Here is a 23,355-nt window from a genome sequence, read left to right on the forward strand (position 1 = left end):
GTTTTGATAACCTTTCATATCAAGAGTCTTCCTCTTTGATAGGGGTTGAAAGATGCATTTCTTTCTACAAGATTCGTGATACAAATACTCATTGGCCCAGTAACTTTTACTTGGTTGTACCATATTAGATAGTGATTGCTTCCTACCCAAAGTCCAATGAAAAGACCCAATTCCAAAGCAATTCTGAAGACTCAGAAAGGAAAGTTGCTTCAGGAACTTCATATTATTTTGATACAAAATTCTCTCTCTATTTACTGTTGCTGGTGATTATCCTCTGCAACAGGTCTTCATCCACTTAGGAGTGGCGGTCTGAAAAATAAAAGCTAGACACAATCCCAGTATGGGGGAACTGGAATCATTTATTGAACACGAGAACACTATTTTAAAGGCATCTGGGGCCGGACATGTTAATGAAGAGGACGAGCTATGTTAATTAGGGAATTACACAAGTTTTTACTACCGTTGCCCAATGGGTTAAATATTTTCCTCAACCAAAATTACATAGGGGGAAAGGGATTAAAGGGGTTTAGACATGGTCTGATACAATCATCTCAAGAGTCCTTTCTGATTTCTGCTGGAGCCAGGCTTAATCCATAAGGTAGAACTTTTACAGGTCTTAGGACAAGGGTCCAAACTTCTTGAATCACGAGATGTTTGTCAGCTGAGCTTTCTGTTGCTGAAAGCTGGGTTTCGGCTCCCGTGGGAGCCTTGTCCTTCAGACTACTGAAGAGTAACTTATGGTACAGAACTTTTTGTTTTAAATATGCAAATCTACATTATTAGATAGCTAATGTAAACAGTGATTTTAATAGCTTTCCTGAAATATTGGGAATCTGTTGTTCAGTTGATGGCTTATCTGTCTTGCAAGGAAATGATTGCTTGCTTTGTCTTCCAGACTGAGCAAGTTGTATTGGGGAATAAAAAAGTGAGGTAGCTGAGACTTTTGCAGGCACTCCACAAAGTATCCCAGACATTTCTGAAAGCAATGATCCAGATCTCCCAAAATCCAGTCTGTGTCATTTGGCCACATGACACAAGAGTGGAAAAAAGCAGTTTTGACATGATATGAACAGAATTTTTCCAGCTCTTTTGGATATTTCATTTTAAGTTGCTCTAGAAGATACTTCAGCAGCTTAAGACAACCTTTCCTGTTAAATAAATAAGAATTTATTAGGTACCTTCTACATAGTTCTAAATATGTATTTTACATATTTAAACATAAAGAATTATGCATTAGTTGTGACATTCTTGATTCAGTACAAGATGTAATTGGCAAACAACTTCTTAGTTTACTTATTAAGGAGGTTTTGTACCTCATGTGGGTTTTGTTCTTCCTCTTTGAAAAAATCTGGAGAACAGTTTTTATAAAGTGAAAACTCATTTATTCATCCTGATCTGACTCAGCAGTTCTTTTCTCACCATCATTTTAGAAATTGCCTTGATATGAAGTGTAATGTTGCTCAGAAAGCTGAGTCATCACTCTTTTATGCTGTTTTTTATAAACAGGACTGAACTTCGGAAAGATTATTTAACAAGTCGCATCTTTTGCGTTCTAAGGCAAGTTCAGAATGTAAACCAGCAGCTATGATTGTTTCCACTTTCATTAAGTAAATGCAAGTCAGACATTCAAACGAGTACATGCACTGTCGTACTGCTATAGAACTATTATACCTAAAAGCCTTATTCTTGCTTCCTATTGTGAGTAATTACTCTCAGATAAAATTCTTAAATACTAAACTGAAACAGTGCTAGACAGCACTAGCCTGGCTCACTCAGGCTTAAAGTAAAATATTCATATGCAATACCAACCTACAGCACTTTGTTCCATCAGATTCACAACACGTCTTTGAGTGGCCATGGTTCGTCATCATTTCCTTCTCAATATGTGAGAAGGAGAGTCGCCATGTGTTTCCTAAAGTTGAACACAAGACTGTTAAATTGTTACACAGCACTAAGTATCGGCATCTGTATCTAGAAAAAAAAGAGACACTTTGCAATTGCCTTAATTTTAAATATTGGCAATTTCTTTACCCCTGTAAAAAAAAAAAAATATAATTCAGTGTCTGTAGTTAGTTCTTCCTTAATTCCCCATCAGCTGTACACAAAGGCAATTAGAATATAATTAATATAGAACATAGTTAATTGTATGGATGCTTTAAATTCATAACAATATTTGGATTTACTTCAAAATTAAGCTTAATTCTGATTTTTCCTGAATTTGTTGAACATGATTTGCGGAATTGCACTACTCATAGAAATCTACGATCTTTGAATTTCTGTATGCTTACTGTGTTTTCTGGTTTTTCTTTGTGCAGCAGGCTTGTGAGTTTATCTCAAGTATGGTGGCTGTTCTAAAGCACTTATTTTTGTTCTTCTGGTCATGCTTCTGAAAATAATTGCTAACAGAGCTCAACACCCTGTTTTTAACACCAGCAATCATTTTTGTCTTCCTTACATGCGTTATACTGTTTGCCTTGCCTGTTTGGCTCAGTTACTCTGCATTTAATTTGCCCAGAAAGAGATAGCCCAGTACAGCAGTAACGATTTATTTGGCATTGATAACATAGGCATGCTAATTAAAAAAATACCAGATTGTCTGAAATGTTTTTGCTAAAATCATCAGTTCTCATAATGCAATGACAAGTCAGAATGTTTCTGCAAACTAATGTAGGCTTGGTCTGGAGGAAACAAAAATAAAACATTGTAGCCATACCAGAGTTCAATGAGAAATAATGTATCTTGATAGAAAAGTACACAGTTTGCTTCCTGCAGAAGTATCTGATTTCTGGGTGCAGTCCCATGTGCAGGGATGTTCCCTGCCTTTTTAGAAGCCTTTTAATTTATTTTTTTTCTTTACAAAACAAAGGAGTGTATAGTGCTGTTAAGTACAGCGCGAGCATAGGGAAGGTTCATATCCATGTGTCTGACTGGAGTAGATTTAATATAATGCTCTTATGAATGGATAGTGTACAGCCTGCCAGAGCAGTTTTGTATTTAGATTTCCGTACAAGACAAGCAGTATCACAAATCTGATGTTTTAAAGAGGGATTTCAGTTGTCTTTGATCTGGATATATCCAGGATGAGATAAAGATCTGTACCTCAGAGGCACAGATCTGGATACCCTTTCTATAGCACTTGTAAGTGATCAAGTTGTAGAGAAGATATTTCATGATTTATTATTGTCCATATTTGAGGTACCTCTTAGAACCTTTTCTCTTTTGTTTTGCTTGGCTACTAAATAAACTGATCTCGATTTGAAATCTCTCCTGACTTTTGTTCCCAGCCACTGTTCAATTTTGAGGCCGTCCTGTGTGCTGGGCAGACAGCTGTGCTTGACTTCCAGAGTCAAGATGATGTCCACTGATATTTCTGATGGAGGATTTTTGATCTGAAGAGTTATTGCAGGGCTTCCAGCCTTTTTCCTTTTCACAGTTACTTCCACATCTAATAACAAAGAAGAGTGATTTTTCATGTTAGATATATGTATATATATACGCACACATATATAAGGAACCTTTTTTGAAGAATGTTAAGGTTTTTACAAATGAGGAATTCCTAATCAATCAAAAGACATACCTGGGTTCAGTCACTGGCTCTTTATCCTACAGGATATGGATGTTAAATAAAACATTAAGAAGGCCTGTTGATAAGTTCTATGAAATAAGGAACACTACTTTTGAACTGCTGTGTTTGTTTGATTTACTGTGTAAGAATCAGAAATACAGTAATGTTTTCCAGTGACCTGCTTCACTGTTGAAAATACACACTGAAAAGATTTGGCCACAATGTTTCTGAAGGCTTTGGAGGAAAATAACTGTATAAGGGGATACATTTTCTGTATCAATTGATATAAAATATTAGGTAACATGTAAAAGAAAGCTCTTTGTTGTGTACAAAGAGCCATTTGATGAATAGGTGCAAAATACACAGATCATGTAGGAAGTACCAAGCATACAATAGTACCCTTAATATTTGTTATTTTCATACAGAAAGAGGATTGCATAGTGGACTTAATCATGTAATATGATTAGCTCTGATGTATTTGTGATTCTTAACACAAGACCAAACTTGAGATACTGGGGACAGGAGGAGTTACAGCTCCATTGCCAGAAAAAGACGGTTGACGGGGAGGAAAACCCATTTTATTAACAAGAGGGCAATGCATATGCACAATGTAACTGGTTTTTTAGCACTCCTAGGTGAAGCTTGTTTTCTCAGTACTTACTTTTAAAGTTTTTTACTTCTTGTTTAATAATTTCTCTAAGTGCTTGAAGCATTTTAAAGGCTGATAATTTTCCATCTTCATCTAAAAACTTCAACAAATACTTTTCTTTTGGATTTCTTTTGAATGCTAGGTAATAATAGGCTCCCGTGTCATCAGACTCATCCAGCTGAAGCCTTTCAACAGGTATTACCAGCATGATGTCAAACTCATTTGGTTGAGATATCTGCAAAGTAGGAGAATACAACAACAAATGTGCAGCTTGAGTTTTATTCTCTTTAGATTTTTATACCGATTGTGGTTTTATCTACAACTGTCTTGATGTACTTCTCATGTCTGGTGTGAAATATGAGCTTATTTCTGTGGATTTGTATTGCAAGATTACTGTGCATTTGGGTGGAGAAAAGCAATTTACTTATAGCAGTGCACTTCCAAGCTTTCCAACTTATTAATTTTTAAAAAAGCTTTAAGATTCTTGAGCTGTTCTGAGTAATGCATAAATGCTGAACTCAGTCATCCTTTTGCACATAGGAATCATCTGTGAGAAAAAAATACACTGCTATGTCTGAAGATGTTTTTATACCACCCCTCGCCAAAAAAAAAAACCCAAGGGTCCACATATTTGTCTTTGTTCCAGGGTGTGCTGGAACCAGGAAAAAAAGGTACTGCTTAATCAGAGAATGTTAAGGGGTTAGAATGGACCTGAAAGATCATTTAGTCCAAACTCCCCTGCCATGGGCAGTGACACCTTGATGTCTTATGATCAACCTCCCACTAGATCAGGTTGCTCAAGGCCTTATCCAACCTGGATTTGAACACTATCAGGGTTGGGGCATCCACAGCCTCCCTGGGCAGAAAACCTGTTCCAGTGTCCAACCACCCTTACAGTACAAATTTCTGCTTAAATTAGCCTAAATTTCCCATCTTTCAGTTTCCATTACTCCTGCTTTTTGAAAAAAGTATAAACTAAAAACTGGCACAGGGCCTTTCGTGTAGTGCTATACTGACGGGTCCTGCGGTTACATCGGGCTCACCTGCGTGCTGTGTAAGAGCGGGGCTTGCCGTGAGCCCCGTTCAGGCAGCGTCTCTAACTGAATGCGCATACGCACACACCTTTCAGTAGGTTATTTATCACTTTATAAAGCATTGTGGTTAATTAACGCAGCCACCCTACAGTTTTAACTTGTCGGGAAGGGCCGTCTCAGAGCAGCAGGAGCCGCCCGCCACCTGCGGGAGCCGCCCGCCACCTGCGGGAGCCGCCCGCCACCTGCGGGAGCCGCCCGCCACCTGCGGNGGAGCCGCCCGCCACCTGCGGGAGCCGCCCGCCACCTGCGGGAGCCGCCCGCCACCTGCGGGAGCCGCCCGCCACCTGCGGCCGGAGCCCGGCCCCCGCACCCGGGCAGGACGGAGGGAGAGGCGCTGCTGGCGTTTCCGAACCCACCTTGACGCGCTCGTAGTAGCTCCCGGCGCTGTGCTGCTCTATGGAGCTGAAGGCGCCGCCCCTGCTCCGGATGGTCTGGACCAGGTGCGGAACCACCGTATTCACCAGCGCCGACGCCTCGGAGACGTCCCTGCGGCCCAGGCTAAGCCGCGACAGCACCTCGTGGAGCCGCAGGGTGTCTGGCGGGGGCCGGGGGGCGGCCACGGGGGCGGCAGCCGCTCCGTCGGGCACCACTGCAACCTTCCGCGGAGCCGCGGGGACTCTGGTGGCCCGCGCTCTGCTCCGCGGGGCGGGGGGCGCCTCTACGCCGCCCGCCGGCAGGGCCGAGGCAGCGTGGGCTCGCCGCCCCGGACGCCCGCCCCGGGCGGGGGGTCCGTCCGTCCGCGGCGCCTGGTGGGTCGTGGCACCACTCGGGCTTTCGCCCGCGACGCGGCCCCGCGAGGGGCTACGGGCTGCGCTCCTCGGCGCGCCCCGGCCCCGCGGAGCTGCGGTTCGCGACCCCCGCCTGCCCCGCGCCCGTGTGCCGCCCGCGCCGTCCATGGCCACCGCTTCCTCTCCGCACCCGGAGGACGGCGAGCACGGCCTCGCGGGCGGAGGAGTTCCCGCCTCTGGCCTCGGGCGAGTTCCTCTTCCAGGCAACGCGCCTTTGTCAGGAAACGAAACTCGCCAGGCGCGGGTTCAGTCCGGGCACGGCAAAGCTCTGAGAGCAAAAACCAGACTGCGCCGGGACATCCCGCAGAGACAGCCACCTCCCTCTCTCCAATCCGTGGAGAGCGTTTTCCCGCTCCCGAGAGTCCCCTCCCTGCCTCCCTCCTCCCCGCGGGCGGGGCACGGGCGGCCGCCTAGGGCCGCACGGACGCGCCGCTCCCGCCCACGGAGCGCCCGTCTCCGCCTCCCGCCCCGTAGGAGCGGCGGAGGAGCCGCGGTGACTGCCCGCCCCCTGCACGCGCCGCCGGGAGGGCCGGCCCTGCCGCCATGTTCTTGCAGAGGGGTTCTCGCCGGCTGGCGCTGTCCCCGCTGCCTCGCCCACGGCAACACCGGGCCGGCAGCGAGGTCGGGGCGGCGGCGCCGCGCTACGACGTGTTGGTGGTCGGCGGGGGCCATGCGGGGACGGAGGCGGCGGCGGCAGCTGCCCGCGGCGGGGCCCGCACGCTGCTGCTCACGCACAGGATCGGCACCATCGGTACTGCCGCGCGTACCCGGGCTGGGGCGGGGGAAAGAACCGCGGGCGCCTCGGGTCTCCCCGGCGTGAGAGCTTTTGGGCGGCGGCGGCGAGGGTGTCCCTGTGTCCCTTCCCCAGGGGAGATGTCCTGCAACCCGTCCTTCGGCGGCATCGGGAAGGGGCACCTCATGCGGGAGGTGGACGCTCTGGACGGGCTGTGCGGCCGCGTCTGCGACCGCTCCGGCGTCCACTACAAGGTGCTGAACCGCTGCAAGGGCCCGGCCGTGTGGGGCCTCCGCGCACAGATCGACCGCGGCCTCTACAAGGAGAACATGCAGGTGAGAGCGGGCCGGGAGGATTTTTTGGTATTAGGTGTTAGTATAAACTACTGAAGATGATGAGGGAGGGACGCATGTTTTGTTTTTCATTATTTACCTAGCTAGATACGTTGCTGTTTGGTACTTTAATGCACTGTAGGTTGTTGGAGCTCAGCATACTTTAAAAAATTCTTCAGCATTTTAGATACAGGTCAGGCTTCGTGACTGAATAGTTTCTTTTGATCTTAAACTCTTATCTGAATGAAAATTTCTACTTGATCGATCAGAATAGTACCATAACTGAGTATCTTCCCTGTTATGTGGTAAGAATGGAAGAGGGTGATAGATGTTCTGAAAATCAGCAGGATTTGGGATTGCCCATATGTTTCATAACTTCCTAGATTTTTGCAGTAACTCCTTTCATGACAGAAAGAAATCCTTAACACACCACTGTTGACAGTTCGTGAAGCATCTGTGGAAGATCTTATCTTGACAGAGCCAGAATCAGGCCATCCTGGGAAATGCCAAGTCGCCGGAGTCGTTCTTGGTATGTGTTAGTAAATCAGTAAGTGCTTCCAGTTACTCCATGCTAAGAGCAGCCTTTGGGATAAACATTTCTGATTTGTCAGTGAGAAAGATGAATTAACGAAGACATCTGGTTTAGGCAGACTGTGAACTAAACTACGTTAGTATGTATAATTACAAAGTAGTACAATGACAAAAATACCTGGACTGATAGGATATTGGGAGGTTACTTAAGTTAATTTTCTTCAGGCTAGTGATATTGAATTCCATGCTGTATTTTGAGATTTTATTTGGTAAATGGCATATGCTGTTGACAATGTTATGGGACCGTGGGGTTCTATTACTAACAGACTCGTACTTTGTTACCCCTTGCTATTCTAATAAACAAGCTTTCTGAAGTAAAGGCCTGGATATGATTTTTTTCCCAGGAGTGGGTTTTCTGCAGTACAGGTAACTTTTTTAGGAATTATAAAAATACAGGTATAAATACATGCTGCTTATTGCAGTTATTACTATCAGTGCTTTCATTATTGAAATGCTGCTTTTGTTGTGTAACAGAAGATGGATAAACCCTCAGTGAACACTGTTAGTCTAGTTTTAGACAGAAGCACCAGAATACGAGGGCTTTGTTGATACTTAAATATGTACATTTCTGAAAACTTGCTGTTTTAGGGGATGGGAGCACAGTACACGCTGGGAGCATTGTCCTGACCACCGGTACCTTTCTGAGGGGTATGATCCACATTGGGCTAGAGATGCACCCGGCTGGGCGACTAGGGGACCAGCCAGCCATTGGGCTAGCTCAGACTCTGGAGAAACTGGGATTTGCTGTGGGCAGGCTGAAGACCGGGACACCACCAAGACTTGCCAAAGACACGATTGACTTCAGTGGTCTGGAGGAACATGGAGCTGACAATCCTCCAGTGCCATTCAGCTTCCTCAGTGAGGCTGTGTGGATCAAGGTGGGATAGCACACATCAAATGCACACAGAGCCAGCTGGGGAGTGGTTCTGGGAATGTCGTGCTCATAATCTGCCAGGGAGTTGGTGGCTGGGAAAGGGAGCTGGGTTGTATTTGTACTGGAGGTGTTATGTTTCTGAGGACTCTCAATGCAAAGGATTCTTTTGTTGTTTGTGTTCTTTTGAAAGCAATTACCTTCTTATTTTATTTTCTCAGCTTGAGAACCAAACTTTTTTTACTTCTAGAGTCAGAATTGTGTGAAATGGGATACTGATACTAGTATTCTTCATGTGCTGGTTACAAAATACATCTGTTATTATACCTGTATTCTGGTGATTTATAATGTCTTGCTTCTTACTTTAGCTTTAAAATAAGGTTAAAATGTTGAAATTAGAGGTCATTAGTAGTATTGACTAAGAAAGAGAAAGGATATAGTTATCCACAGAACTCAGAAGTGACATATTAACAGTACCTTAAAAGCACAAAAAGCTCAATTTTCCAAAGAAATTTTCCTTTCAAAGAAAATTCTTACATAATGTAGTTGAATAGCACAGAGTTAAGTATCAGGAGTTAATTTTCCCCGGAGCATATGGGAATTACAGTAACCTATTAGAATCAGGATGAGGATGAAAGTAATATTACTTGAAGTCCTTGGTATGTGTAGGAAAGGTTTTAAGAAGTTAAGGTGCAACATTATTACTATTTTGAATGTGTGTTTATTGAATTTTTCAGACAAATCACTCAAATACTATACGTGGTAGGTTTTTTCCTTAAACTTTGAATTTAATTGCAGAGTTTTGAGATTTTTATGTTTTTTTTCTTCACTGAGACATTTCTTTTTTTTTCTTCACCAAAATCTTTTATTGCCTGTTAGCTGTAGGGTCAGCACTTATTCTTCTTGCTCCAGAGCTTCAAATTCCTGTAGTCAGTTTGAATGCTGTGATATAACGTGTTGCTTTAATGGGAGTATCCATCCTGTAATTAGTGTATGGAATACACTAATTAGTGTATGGAATCCTGTACAGTGTATGGAATAAAACTTGAATTCTACACTTCCAAGTTCTGTTCTGTTCTCAGTCTGCTTTTGGGCATGTTGCTCATGCTCTCTGATTGCTCATGTTCTGTCTGTACAGTGGGTATGACAGCGCTACTTAGCTCTCCAAGAAGTGAGAGCCAGCTGTCATGGAAAAGGTATTGGACATCCTCAGAGTTGTTCAATAAGAATGCAGTGTCGTGACTGGATTAACTTAAAGTGAGCTTTGGCCTCTTTCAGCCAGAAGATCAGCTGCCATGTTTCCTGACACGCACTACCCTGAAAGCCCAGCAAATTATCTATGATAACCTCCACCTGAACAACCATGTAAGGGAGACAACAAGGGGCCCTCGGTAAGTGTGTGGCATCACGCAAGGCTCTCAAGGGGACAGGTGTCAATCTGACAAGGTGTCAAGCAGGGGATATCCTGCTTCGCTTCTGCAGAGTTACTTTTTCTCCATATCACATGGTGCTCATGGCCATTTACTGTTGCAGGTACTGTCCTTCTCTTGAATCAAAGGTTCTGCGCTTCCCAAACCGGCAACATCAAGTTTGGCTGGAGCCTGAAGGCTTGGAATCCAACGTCATTTACCCCCAAGGCATGTCCATGACACTGCCACCTGAGCTTCAGGAGCAGGTGATCAAATCCGTCCCAGGTTTGGAAAAAGCCAAGATGATACAGCCAGGTGAGGGGGATGAATAGTTTTAAATCTATTTGTTACATTGTTTACCAGTTAATGAAAACCAGATTCTGTTTAGAGCATAGCAAAACAAAGGAAATGAGAAACAAAGCTAATTCCTAGTTGCAGGGATTTTTCCTTGGTTGTTTTGAAATCATAAATAAAAGTTGAAAAGCTAAGTCATCCTGCCCCACTGGTTGCCTTTGCTGACCTTCAAAATGCCTCCTGTAACATCTGTCTTGTTGTGTGTCATAGGCTACGGGGTGCAATATGATTTTTTAGATCCCCGTCAACTGACTGCTTCCCTCGAGTCGCGTCTTGTTCAGCGCCTCTTCCTTGCAGGCCAGATAAATGGCACGACAGGCTATGAAGAAGCCGCAGCTCAGGTGGGTGAATCTGACCACGTGTACTCAGCACTCAGAAAAAGGATGTTGCCTTGGCATTTGTCTGTGATACAGAGTCTTGCGAGGCCCATTTTTTTGCTCCTCAGATGTTTTTACTTCTGTTGCTCACCCCAATTCCAGACTTGCCCAAGATATTTTTACTTTTATTATCTGCAGTGCTATCACTAAGACTGCAGTAACAAAAGTAATTGGAGACACTGTCAAGTGTTTCAGCATGGAGACTGTGCAGCAGGTATAATTGAAAACGTGGGAATTGTCTCCAGACACATCAGCAGTGACCGAGAATCCCTTCAGACGCTCGTAGTGTCACAAAAAAAACACTGCCTGGATTACTAGCACAGACTATTGCATTTTTCTGGGTACAGTTTGACGTGTGAGTCTTTGGAGGCAGATGTGCTGATATTTTAGCTAAGAAGAGACCGATGAATGTGTTTGGTTTGTTTTCTGTCTGCCTAGGGTGTGATTGCTGGGATCAATGCCTGTCTGCGGGTTCATGGCAAGCCCCCTTTCATTGTCAGTCGCACCGAAGGCTACATTGGGGTCCTGATCAATGACCTCACCACTCTGGGCACCAGCGAGCCCTACCGGATGTTCACCAGCCGTGTGGAGTTCCGAATGTCCCTCCGGCCCGACAATGCTGATGCCAGGCTCACTCACAGAGGTGTTTGACCGTGATGGCTCTTGCAGTGAGCAGCCCTGCCTGGTTGTAGACCTTTGTCTCATACACCATCTGTCTCTGCAGGTTTTGAAGAAGCTGGGTGTGTGTCGCAGCAGCGATACGAACAAGCAGTTAGGATGAGAGCTGCTTTAGATGATGGAATTGCAACACTAAAATCACTTCAGTTCAGCATATCCAAATGGTCCCAGTTACTGCCAGAAGTTTCCATCAGTAGCAGTCGCAGGTCACCTGTCAGGTAAAGATTACAGTCAGAACTTTCTGGTCTGACCTACGCTTGCTTTAGCACATCTTGCTAGTGGTTTCACAGCATTTGTCCATGTTTCCTGAAGCTGTCAGTACTCCAAGATTCCAGCTTTACCACCTTCAGGGAACACACATCTGATGTTTGCCTGTAGAGTAAGTGCTATATTAGTGTTTTTATTATGCTATATTTCCTGGTGCTGATGTGCTCCCAAAGCAAGGGGATACTCCACTGGCCCCGGGCATCAGTTCTTGATGCCCTTATAGAGAGTGTCACCAAGTGGTGACAGTTTTACAGTGGGTTGCTGCTTTGCTAAAAGCTTGTTAAAGCAATTATTGATTTCAGGGGGGTGTCAGATGGTAGCTTATAAAAAAAGATCATTACTTCCATTACCCATTCTTTACTTCACCTTATCTTTTCTGTTCTGGCTGACTGGGTCTGTCAAAGGTTGCCCTTGGTACCCCTACCTTGTCCCTTCCATCTTGCTGTCATTTTTCATAAAGAGCCCCTCTTCAAGGGTTTAACTTGAAGGGTTCTGTGTCCTGAGAGGAGATGGTAGGGAGTTGAGCTTGGCTCTGCAATTGTTCTGGCTTATCCTAAGAACTTTGTGAGTTTGAGCTGGGAACAGTTGTAAATCTGCCTTGGGAAAGTGACTTCTTTCTACCATACTTTCTCTGCAGTGCTTTTGACATCCTTCAATATCAAGACGTCAGTATGGAGGTTCTGGCAAAAGCTGTCCCAGAGTGCCTGGACAAGCTTGCTCAATGGAGACAACTGGCAGAGAGATTGAAAATAGAAGGTAGAGTACAGACATTATAATCTCTTGTGGTGATCTGTGTATGTTTTGTTCAGTAAGGGGAGAGCAAATCCATTTGTCCTAGTGTGTTTACTGTTGCTGCTTAGAGAAATGAAACACTAATCAGAGTGTGTACCTTTTACCATAGGCCACAGCCCTTTGCATGCACCTGTGTTTCACTGTTGGGGTTGAAATCAGTTATTCATATTCACTCTTGGGGTTTCTTTATTCCTTAACTGCCCTTACTGACCATCCTTTGCTGACATGAGTAGAAAAAACAACCCATGTACTGAAATTCCTGTAATAAATCAAAGAGTGTGACTTCTTCTAAGGTGGTGACGTGAATTAGGCTCTATAGTCTGTGAGGCTGGAAACTTCCTTAGGAGCTTTGGACTGTCACAGTGGAATTGCTCATTCTGCTTCCAAGAATTGTTGCAAGTGACATATTTCATGTGAACATCTATATCTGGTTTCTTGTTTTCCTGATCATTACAGCTGCTTATGAGTGGTGTGTAGTCAACCAACAGCAGGAAATAGAAGAAGTGCGTCGTGATGAAGCACTCCAGCTGCCAGAGGACATAGATTATTTTGCCATTGATGCATCGCTTTCAGCAGAAGTGCGGGAGAAACTGGACTCCAGCCGTCCCCAGACGGTAAGATATTCAGCCACAGAAAGGTTGAGCAGCAGTGAAATCCCTTCCATCTTCCCAAGGGACATGAGGGGGTGGTGAAAAGAATCATGGAAAGGAATACCCACAGGTTTTGATCTCATTTCTCACTAGCTCCGGTGTGTAGGTTTGGTTTTGGTTAATTTGATTGTGTTTCCATGTGCAGATTGGTGCAGTCAGCCGTATCCCTGGAATTACACCAGCTGCTATTGTTAACCTGCTAAGGTTTGTGAAAACCAATCACCAGAAGACAGAGAAGCTAAAAGCTTTACCTCAGTCTGGGAAATACTTACCAGGGAAAATGTACTCAGAGAAAGCAACTTCACAAAGACAGATGTCAGCTGAGTTTTCTGAAGAGGAGACACAAAGTACCTTCGTTAAAACACCTTTTTAGAGAGTGGCACAGATCCTGCCACTGTGTGGCAAGATCACCTGTGCTCGTGACCCTCTTCGCAAGTAACACCCATGCTGGCCGGATCCAAAGCAGTTCTAGTTGTGTTCTGTGGTGGGGTCGTTGAGTAGAACAAAGATGATGAGTGCACAAAATAAATGCTCAGAAACCTAAATACAACCTGTGATTTTTCTGATGCAAATCAAGAGACAGGAGAACTGCTTTTAAAATTCCACTCATTTGGAAGGTGTTGGATAGTCAAAATCTGTTCTAAAGCATCTTGTAAAGGACAGTGTTTTGCTCTTATAAAATTAGTAAGAAATGTTACTGCACTGAACCTGTGGCAGCACAAGAGCATTTGAGTTGAAAAGCGTGTTCCATTGACTTTAGTACTTGTGTTTATAGCTGTGCAGTGACTACACACAATCTGGTGTCTCGGTGTGGTGTCAGCCAAGAGGAAACACTTGGCTAGGGAAATGTGTGCCACATGAATATTTGAACTTACATAGGAGACCGACTGAATGCAAACATCATATCCTGCAGGTGTTTTTCTCCTTTAAAATAAATAAAGCTTATCTTGAAACTCACTGAAGAACTTGGTTGTCACTTAGCTTTCAGTAGGGCCTTGACAGTTCACTGGATCACAGTTCACACACATAAGGTGAGGCAAGATTCGCTACAGAGCTGATGGAGGCTGCTGAATGAGACTGGCTGCCTCAGGCTGAGGAAGATGGGAACCTGCCCCAGGAACCTCAGCTCGGGAGATGTGAAGCTCACTGTGACATGCTGTGGGCCCAGGGAAGCATGACCCAGAGTTTCCCATCAGCACTGGCCCTGCAACTGATAGTAATATAACTTGAATCTGGGCAAGATCCAAGTCAGTTGGATCAATTGGTCAGTCAGTTTGTCACTTGACAGCGAGAAACACTGAATTCAAGCTGTTGCTGTGCACCTACCAAATCCTTGCCTGACTTAGGCAGCAGTTTGTGATGCTAGCCTCATTTCTGAACATCCTCTGAATTGACTGGGCAAACAAGCTTGAGAACACATTTTGTTACAGTTAAATCATACAGGTTGGAAAAGACTGCTAAGATCATTGAGTCCAACCATAAACCATGTATCTACGTCATTATGAAGTTATGATTCTGGACTTTTCTCTGACTTGTTTGCTCTGTTTGAGTGATTCCTTTCCTGGCCAGAGAAAGGAATCAGAGCAAATCCCTTTTGCTCACAGAGACCCAGTCATGCAACAGGAGGGTGGGCAGAGTTTACAGCTTTGTTTAGAGTGGCATCTGCCTGCCTGAAAGCATCTCCCTGTCACAGCCATTGTCTTGTAGAGAAGGGCTTTAGGCATGTGATCGGTAGGTCAGTTAATGTCAGAATGGTTCAGAAAAGCTAACATATATCTGCCCTATTTTGTCTGTGGCCTGTTTTCCTTCCAGCCTTTTTGGCTCAAAGATTTACTTCAACCTTGTAAGCCTTAAGTTCAATTTATGGAAGGCAGCTATGCTTTCTGTGGTCTAAGTCAGACTCCACGAATGGTACTGGTGAAATTCCAGCTATGTCAATCCGAAGAAACCCTGAATCCTGTATGTCTCTGTCTATTCAAAGCAGTGGAATTTCTGATCAAGGAAGTTTTGTGCTTCCTTCACTGCATTATTTTCATGTTATGTTTTGTTTTGATGTACCTATATATGTAAAATCTTAGATCTAGTTTTTACAGACTAGGAAAGAAGCCCTATCGACACCTTCATCTTCTCCCTTGTAAGCCAATTGTGCAGTCTCAAGACTGTATTTCCTAATTCTCGTTATCAGTCTTTTGACAGTAATACCTTGCTTTCAATAATGTATGTCTTTAAAGGCAATTGCCTTGTACCCTACTACAAAAGTAAACACTTTTTCCTCAGCTTTCTGTGCTACATTTATTTCTGTGCTTATGGTTTCACATATGCCAGCATAAGTCAAAGGGTGAATCCACTGGCCTGGGCTGCACCAGTGTCAAAGGAAGAGCAGAAGGAGTGGACTTTTGCTTTTCTTACTTTTAACAATTTGATAATGTGCAGCTGTGGTCTAAGAAGGAGGAGAGAGTTAACTTCAGGGGAAATTGAAGTCAGAAATGTATGGATGCATTGCTTTCCAGCACATCTTCTGTAATAAGTGCTTTATTTCAGCATGAAGTGTGTCTTTGGCCATAGGTAAGCTCCTTTGTTAAGATAGGGTGCCCTCTGTTCACATATATGGGTTAATGATGTCCATATCTGCTGAAATGGAAAACCTGGCGTGTTCGTAAATTTGAGGACTGGCTGCCCCTCAGGTATTGGTTTCATGTATACAGGGCTTGCAACAATATCATGTTTGTTGAACAGTTCATGTTTGAGAAGACTTTTAACATGAAATCATAGCTACAAGTAGTACTATTCATTTTGTTAAGAAAACCAAGCACAGGAAGCCTAAATAATCTGCCGTAAATAGCACTGGCACATAGGATGCCCACATTGTGCCATCTGTTCTGTAACCACCAAGGACTTGTTACAAGGCCCAAGGTTTGGCTTTTACATGAAGGCAAAGTGAGCTTAGACCCTCACATATCCTCACAGGTCTTATGGTCTTGCTAAGACCGACAGAATGGGAAGGGCAGAACAGAAGGAGCCTGCTTTTGATATGTGCGCCTGCTTGCTTTTCCTTGTCTGCGCAGCAATTAATTGCACTTTGTCCTCCTGCAGTCCTTGCTGTGGCCAGGCAGGCAGGGAGGGAGTATGCATGGTGAGGTTAACCTAACTTGTTTCACATATCAAGGGTCTTTGTGTTCCCTGTTTCAATATGTGTGTCTCTTTCTTTTCCGTCCTGCAGAACAGAGGTCTGGTGATCAGCACTTTTTCCTCAGTTCTCTGTCATTCTATCTTGTACCAGATTTTTAAGACAACTGTTGTCTTCCCTTCCTATTCTGGTTTTCATTTCGTATGGTACTTGGACTGACCAGTTTCTTCTTTTTTTCTTTATATCTGCCTGGAAGATGAAACCAAGAGAAAAATGGAAATACATTTTATGCTAGGAGACACTAAAAGCTGCCACCACTGCAGCTTTTGATGGCCTTAATGCTGCTGGGATGTTTGCTATTGTGCAGCGGTAGCTGAACTATGTGGTCTGCCTTAGTCCCCCACTTAGCTGGCTGCTGCAAGCACAGATTTTAGATGCTCAGGGGTTACCAGCTTTGATGCCTCCACCCAGAGACAGGATGCTTGCAGCTGGCTGCTGCAAGCACAGATTTTAGATGCTCAGGGGTTACCAGCTTTGATGCCTCCACCCAGAGACAGGATGTCATTTGGTGGATGCTGGGAGGGAATCTGCTATCCCCTCAGAGATGCTGTTTCCACCGAGGACATGCTCTCTGTGCTTTCTCATCAAACCGTGGCCTGTGCTGCTCAGAGTCCTTTCAGGGTGTTATTTCTGTCTCTTTCCTTGACTTCATGGGGCTACTGAGAATTAAAAGGTGTCTTTCCCCTCCTGTGACCAAAATTAGTGGTGCCCAGAGCTTTCATCTGGGAGATGGGAGACTTGTTATGCAATTGCTTTTACAGAAAGAGAAAAAAAAGATTGATTCTTGATCTGTTGTTTTAAAAGCAATGATGCTGTAAGGAAACAAAATTTGCTTTTATCTCTTGTTTCTAAACGGCTGTGCAAGTTTAACCCTGCATGTGTAACTCTGAGGGAGGAGACATGAGGATCCCCATCAGAGACTCTCTGACCCCATAACCACCGTCGTGAGGTCACCATGCACAGTGCCTGGGCCTTGACTTCTGTGCCCAAGGGTGCAGTAGTGGCAAATCCTCTAGCCTGAAAGCTGGAGGCTGCACCTTGCTCACCTCTTTGCAGACTTAAGACTAGATGCTTTAACATCCTGTGATATCTCCTTGGGGTGCTCAGCTATGAACAGGCTCGAACCTGCCCTTGTCCTCAGCTTCCCTATCTGTGTCCCTAGAAAGTCAATACTTCCTTGCTGTGGGAGAGGGTCAGCAGAGCTGCTAGAAGTGGGTGCTAAGGGCTCCCTGGGAGGAGCATGGTTCAGCAAAGGCCCATGCTGTGGTAGAGACAGGGGGCAGGAGAAGTGAAGGGTGAAGGCATTCTTGTCTAGCATCACTGCAGCTCCCAGAACAAGCCCCAGGAGGTACATTTTCAGGTACCACTGGGAACCGATAAGCACACACAGTTCTTGTTCCAAGTGACTTAGCGCTTGATGTGGTTAACTGAAGAGCAGGCGCAGAGCCAGGTGGGAAATGAGCTCACTCTGCCTCACAGGGCAGCAAGAAGAGAGGGGAGTTGACCACAGCCTCGTGACTAGCTTCCTCGGTGGCAGTTTACTGTGGCTTTACTTGAAAATTGCAGTGTATGACCAGGTGGTGGCCTATGTTACAAGCATATCGGATTTCTGGAGTCACAAGTGGAAAGGCTGCTGTAGCCGGTAATGCTGATCTGGCGCTTCAGCAAAGTTTTGTCCTTGTCCCACTGCACCTCGGGAGACTTTGACCAGGTGGCCATGTGCTGCTTTGGTGACATTGCCCCAGAGCAGGGCTAGCGGACAGTGGGGGGAGTCAGGCACAAGCTGGAAGTGGCGAATCAGATGCAGTGGTCACGTCACAGGCTATGATCTCAGTTCCCAGTTGTGCCACGTGTGTAGGAGTCCTGCAGATGCGTAGCCAGAAATGAGTCGCAGGAATTACTCTCACAAGGAAGTGACTGCAGCAGAGCACAGATCTTGTTCAGGTTTGATTTCCTTCTCCTAGTCTGTGTGCACATATGTACATCCCCTCCTTCTCCAAGGAATTAGGGTACTATCATCAATAAAAGTGCTTTAGCAGCAGGCAAGGTGTTAGTTATTAGTTATTATTACTATTATTACAATTAGTTATTACTAGTAATAACAGTCAAGTAGGAGCAAACATAATTAGACTTACATTCTTTCTTTTTTTCCTTTGGGAAAGGCTATTTAAGGGCTTGTTTTACATAGAGACAACTCAACACCAACAATCCTACACCTCTTTCTTCAAAATACCCATGTCCTGTTAGCAGAACCACATCCCAGCTTATAAAATTAAATATTCATTAAATATCTATGAAATATTTAGTAATAACAAAATACATAATAATAACAAATATTAGCTATTTTATTATACATAAATAATAACTAATTATAAAAATCTAAATATTCATTCATTTGGGAGGGTTTCACTTTGTTTACTAAGGAATTAGCTTAGAATTCAGTTTCAAAATAGGAACTACACTTTTTTAAGAAGTCTGGCAACTGCAATATTTTAAAAAAAGAGGCATTTTATTAATTTATATAGATGTACAGATATATTTAATATATCATATATACATGTGCTTGTGTGTGTGTGTACATATATACATGCATATATCAAACTAAAAAATGGGCATTTTGCTTAAAATGTGCCCAGGTGACTGCAGATAAACAGCATCTGAAACTTTCTTTTAAATTTCAGGCCAACCTGCAATCAAATCCCCCCAGGAGGGAACACTGGTCTTGCCTTTCAGCCAGTGTGCAGCTTTGGAGTCAGCTGCTTCACCAGCTGGCTGGCTGTGCTGAGCCCTGCAGAACAGGGACCTGGGGTGGGGAAACAGGCTCTGCTCTGGCTCTTCCCCTTTGTGTTAAATAATCCAGATTTTACTGGGCTGAAAGGGAGAAAGTGACTGTGACTGCTGCGGGCAAGGCAGGCAGGGCCCCGAGTTAGGAGTAAGCTGGCTCTGCTTATTTCCATTGACTACATAATACAAAACAATAGCATATTAACCCATGGATCTGTTTGTGCTAGGCCTGAGCTTGCAGATGCTCTTGGAGAAGCATGACCAGGTTCTTGGACTGCTTTGCTGAGAAGAGCCAGGAGAAAGCCCTAGCAAGTACCTCAGCACACTGAGGGCAAACCTGCTGCTACCACATCCTTAAAAGCATGCACTTGGCCCATGGGAATGCTTCACTAAAGAAAGCTTAGGTACCTTCAAATTTCGTTTCGTTTTTTTTTTTTTTTTTTTAAAGGAAGAAATAAGCAAAACCTGCACAAATTCAGAGCTATTAAGCATGGGCACAGCCCCTTGGCAGCCGCCCTTTGTGCACCCTGCTGCTGCCCCACCATCCGCCCACTCACAGGCTGGATACCATCCATCAGGTTAGCTCTGATTTAGCCCCAAGTTTCCTCACTACTTCACTCAGCATCTTTCAAGGAAAATACATGTTTAACTGTCATCTTATCAGTGCAGAGAAGCTAGCAGATTTGAATTATGTTGTGTAAATATTTGAAACATAAAAGGATTAAAGAATAATTGATAGGCAGCCAGAGAACATAACCCGATTTTTAAAAAAGTAGGCAATTATGTAATTGACTTACAATGCAGAAATAATCTGAAGGGACTTAAGAAGATTCAGAAAAGGCTAAAAACCCACAGTTTTCTGTGTTTTGGGAACCAATACAGTTTTGCCATCTAGCAGGTTTCCTTCAGCTCTTTTGCACCACAGGTGCTCTCTTCTTCCTCCTGAAGTGTAGCCATTTCAGACCTCTCCTTGAAAAGCAGGTTCTTGTAGAAAGGGGCTTCGGATGAAGCAGCCACTTTGAGCAGGACCTCAGAGGTGCTCAGGGCATCTCAGGATGTTGCTGGGGAGGCAAGAAGCTTATCTGCACTCCCGTCACCTCCTCTGCCCCCTAGGCTCCCTCTAGGCACTACATAAACCCAGTGGGTTGTATTTTTGATCCAGACTGAATTTATGCTCTTCTTAAGCAGATATCAAATCATTTAGCACTAATGAGGAAAAGGATAGCTCCATACAGTACAAAGATTAATTTGTTTCTACACAGTTTTATGTTGACCAAATCTAAAATATAAATATGCATTTAGAGAAATAATAATTTTTCAAAGTTTGTCAATACCTTTCAAAATATAGTGAGACCACTATATTCCCAATGTGAAATAGTCTTCAATTTGCAATTTCAGTAAAATCCGCTATTTCAGTTATTAGCCTTGCACAACCTGGTCTGAGATATAATTAAAGTGCCTCAGAGCAGCAGCCTGGGCAGAGCCCATTTTATTCCAACCTAAACTGTCCACCTAGGGAACCAACACTGAGGAACAAGTTACTTGGTTACAGCAGCTACAACTGCACCGCTCAATTTCCCCACGCAGACCAACCAGCCTTTGTTGTATCTGACCCTGAATACTTCACCACACATTTTTTGAGTATTTCTGTGTACTAAAAGCCCTCCAAGACTCCAGACTCCCAAAGCATGCATCATCAACTAGAAAGGATACTGTTTTAAACTTCCAGCTCCCCACAGCCACCTTCAGCAACAAAGCTGAAATATATTACATGAATGTATTACTCCAGCCAGTTTTCTGCCTTCATAGCTAGCTTCATCACCAGAGCAGTATGCTTTCACACTTCTTTCTGTATAAACACCACAAGCATTGCAGGACAGTGGGGAAAGAGTTAAGGACAGTTGTGAAAGTTGCTTACAGAAATAAGCAGTCAAAAGACAAATAGAGTTCTCAACTATGAACATTTATTAAAAGTTTGATCAAAGTAGTTTTATTCCCAAGTTTTGTTTACAAAAGTCTAACAATGTCCCCAGGTAGTCAAAGATTAATAAAAGAACTGAAAAGGGATTACATTAGTGCATAGAAAGCAAATCTGGTCTATAAAAGTTAAAATTAAAAAAAACATAGAATGTGTAAAATTTTAGGTTTTAAATACATGAAAGCAATTGCTAGTATGGCAGGCAGCGTTCACAAATGTGTTCTTACTGCACACAATGTGAAGTTGTTGGATTCAATACTGACTGATCTCTAGGCTTAAGGTTTTTTTCCCTCATAGAGGCAGAACCACTCCCTCTGCCCAAAACCACACAGCTGACTCTTACCCCCCCTCATCATGGGCCATCTGACCACGAACCACCCTTCCAGCAGCTTTTGCAGTTGCTCTGATCTTAGCATAGCTGACCAGAGGTGAGGGGTGTCTCTTCCAAGAGCAGCACTGCACTGTGCTGTCTCATTCCGCTGCTTGGGATCAACCGAAAGTGCACTATCGCACCTGATTTTGCCCTAAGGATTTGAATCAGTTGCCCATTACAAGATAATTTGCAAACTGCCACGGAGCAGACACCCAGCTGTAGACAGCCCTGTGCAACATGCACAGAGCCCAGGGTGCATATCTACCACTGCAGACAGGGTGTTGCGTATCCAGGCCACAGCGGCCAAAGCAAACATCCTGCACCTACAAAGGAATGCGTAAGAAATCCAACGCACAGACCTGCACTGTGAAGGCAGCTTGTGCCAAAGCCGCTTTGCTTTTCAACCAAATTAGAACTTTGCTCAACCAGTTTGACCAAAGTCTCTTGGAAAAAAAGTCAGCGGTTTAACTGAAAAGCATGCAAAGATTTGGCTGGATACTTTAACCTTTATTATGGCAAAAGGACATTTGCCTCCATATTGAAGTTATGTACTTCCTGTTGCCTTGGGGACACTAAAACCTCCAGAAGCAGCATTTAAGCAGCACAAGGAGAGTCCTTTGCTGAATTTCATAGCCCTGCTGTGCTATGAAGCCCTCTAGCCCTTGCTTCCACTGTATTTGGCACATCTGTACCTTCAAACATGGTGTGTAATGCTCCAAGGCTTTGCTGTAGTTAAGACACAGAAGGCGAGGAGAAAAGGAGAAAATATCCAACCAGAGCAAACAGAATATGAAAGTAAGTAACAGCAGAGTTCAGGTCTATCCAAGCAGTACAGATACAGATTCCTGCAGAGCAAGCACACAGCCAGAGAAGGAAAGGAAAACAACTGAGAGAATACAGCCATTACAGGGAGAACAGACATACTGCTGTCATGGAACAATAATCCCTCAAAGACACTGAATTCTTTTTGACCTTATGTGGGGATGCTGTGGGGAAATCATGTGAAAGGTTAGTAAAACAGCTGTGTCATTATGCAAAGTCAGGTCTGATTATCCATTAACTGCTTGTCTCCGTTAACCAACGCAAAGCAAGACTTCTATGCTGGAATCCCCAATTATTACAGGTCGTATGTTTCATAGCCCAAAACGTTTCACTTGGGATTATTTATCTAGTGATTAATAGTAATCTTTTGGACTAGGTACTAAAGTCCACTTTAACTGTTTGACCCAAATCTTCAACCCATTGTTGAAGATAACAGGTACACTGTCCCACCGTGTTTGGTGCAGGCTACAATGGTGGATCACTCAGATTGCATCAAAGTGTAATTCTAAACAAAGTTTAATTTTTAAATTTGGCTACTGAATGTTTTACTATATATTAGAAAACATTTATGTAAAAGTGTTTTATCTTGAAAGAGCTACACAACAGTTAAATCAGTTCCCCAGAAAAGTTTCTGCTTGCAATTACAAAAATCCATGTACAAAATTTATGGGCCTAACACTGGATTCGTTGTTCGTGCCTTTTTAACCTCAAATGTGTTTTTGTTCACACTATTTCTTCTTCCCAATATGAAGAAGTCTCGGTTTACTCAATGCATCACAGAATGCACCATAATACTGTAGGCTGTTGCCTGGTATTTGTGCTATTCAATCTAAAAATGAGTCACAAAGCAAGCACCAGAAAAGTAATTTTTTAAGGCTTAGATCAGTTAAAAATAATAAACCTGGAGCTGAATTTTGCTCTGCTCTTCAGAAACAGATAATTTGAGTATTTGCTTTGCAACTCCTGAGCATACTAAAGTAACAACAATCCTTTCTGATCCCACCAGATCTAGAAATAGGTTTTGCCATAAACTTAATATTAACCCAAAGAACACAGAGACG

At 43.8% G+C, this 23,355-nt stretch overlaps 2 protein-coding genes across 4 annotated transcripts; one reads left to right on the forward strand and one right to left on the reverse strand.

Moving 5' to 3' along the window:
- Positions 1-339: 339 nt before the first annotated feature.
- Positions 340-6,204, reverse strand: MB21D1 (Mab-21 domain containing 1). The gene is made up of 5 exons (XM_017823958.1): positions 5,665-6,204; positions 4,227-4,449; positions 3,200-3,445; positions 1,810-1,912; positions 340-1,148 (listed from the first exon to the last, which is right to left on the reverse strand). Exons 1-5 carry the CDS (start codon positions 6,202-6,204, stop codon positions 806-808), a joined length of 1,455 nt encoding a protein of 484 aa, XP_017679447.1. The 3' UTR covers positions 340-805.
- Positions 6,205-6,734: 530 nt separating this feature from the next.
- MTO1 (mitochondrial tRNA translation optimization 1) lies at positions 6,735-14,107 on the forward strand. 3 transcript variants are annotated; one of them, XM_017824345.1, is made up of 12 exons: positions 6,735-6,847; positions 6,965-7,164; positions 7,573-7,690; positions 8,341-8,630; positions 9,902-10,014; positions 10,157-10,347; positions 10,522-10,727; positions 11,202-11,406; positions 11,488-11,659; positions 12,346-12,464; positions 12,957-13,114; positions 13,296-14,107. In XM_017824345.1, the coding sequence occupies exons 2-12, from the start codon at positions 6,970-6,972 to the stop codon at positions 13,521-13,523; spliced, it is 1,995 nt and encodes a 664-aa protein (XP_017679834.1). In that variant the 5' UTR covers positions 6,735-6,847; positions 6,965-6,969; the 3' UTR covers positions 13,524-14,107. The 3 variants fall into 3 exon arrangements, with proteins under 3 accessions (XP_017679834.1, XP_017679826.1, XP_017679817.1); XM_017824337.1 differs by having other exon boundaries at positions 6,736-6,847; positions 10,597-10,727; XM_017824328.1 differs by lacking the exon at positions 6,735-6,847 and having other exon boundaries at positions 7,053-7,164; positions 7,545-7,690; positions 10,597-10,727.
- Positions 14,108-23,355: the final 9,248 nt, after the last annotated feature.

This window comes from Lepidothrix coronata, unplaced genomic scaffold (genome assembly GCF_001604755.1).
Source record: "Lepidothrix coronata isolate B3197 unplaced genomic scaffold, Lepidothrix_coronata-1.0 Scaffold4, whole genome shotgun sequence".
In the NCBI taxonomy this organism is placed as follows: domain Eukaryota; kingdom Metazoa; phylum Chordata; class Aves; order Passeriformes; family Pipridae; genus Lepidothrix; species Lepidothrix coronata.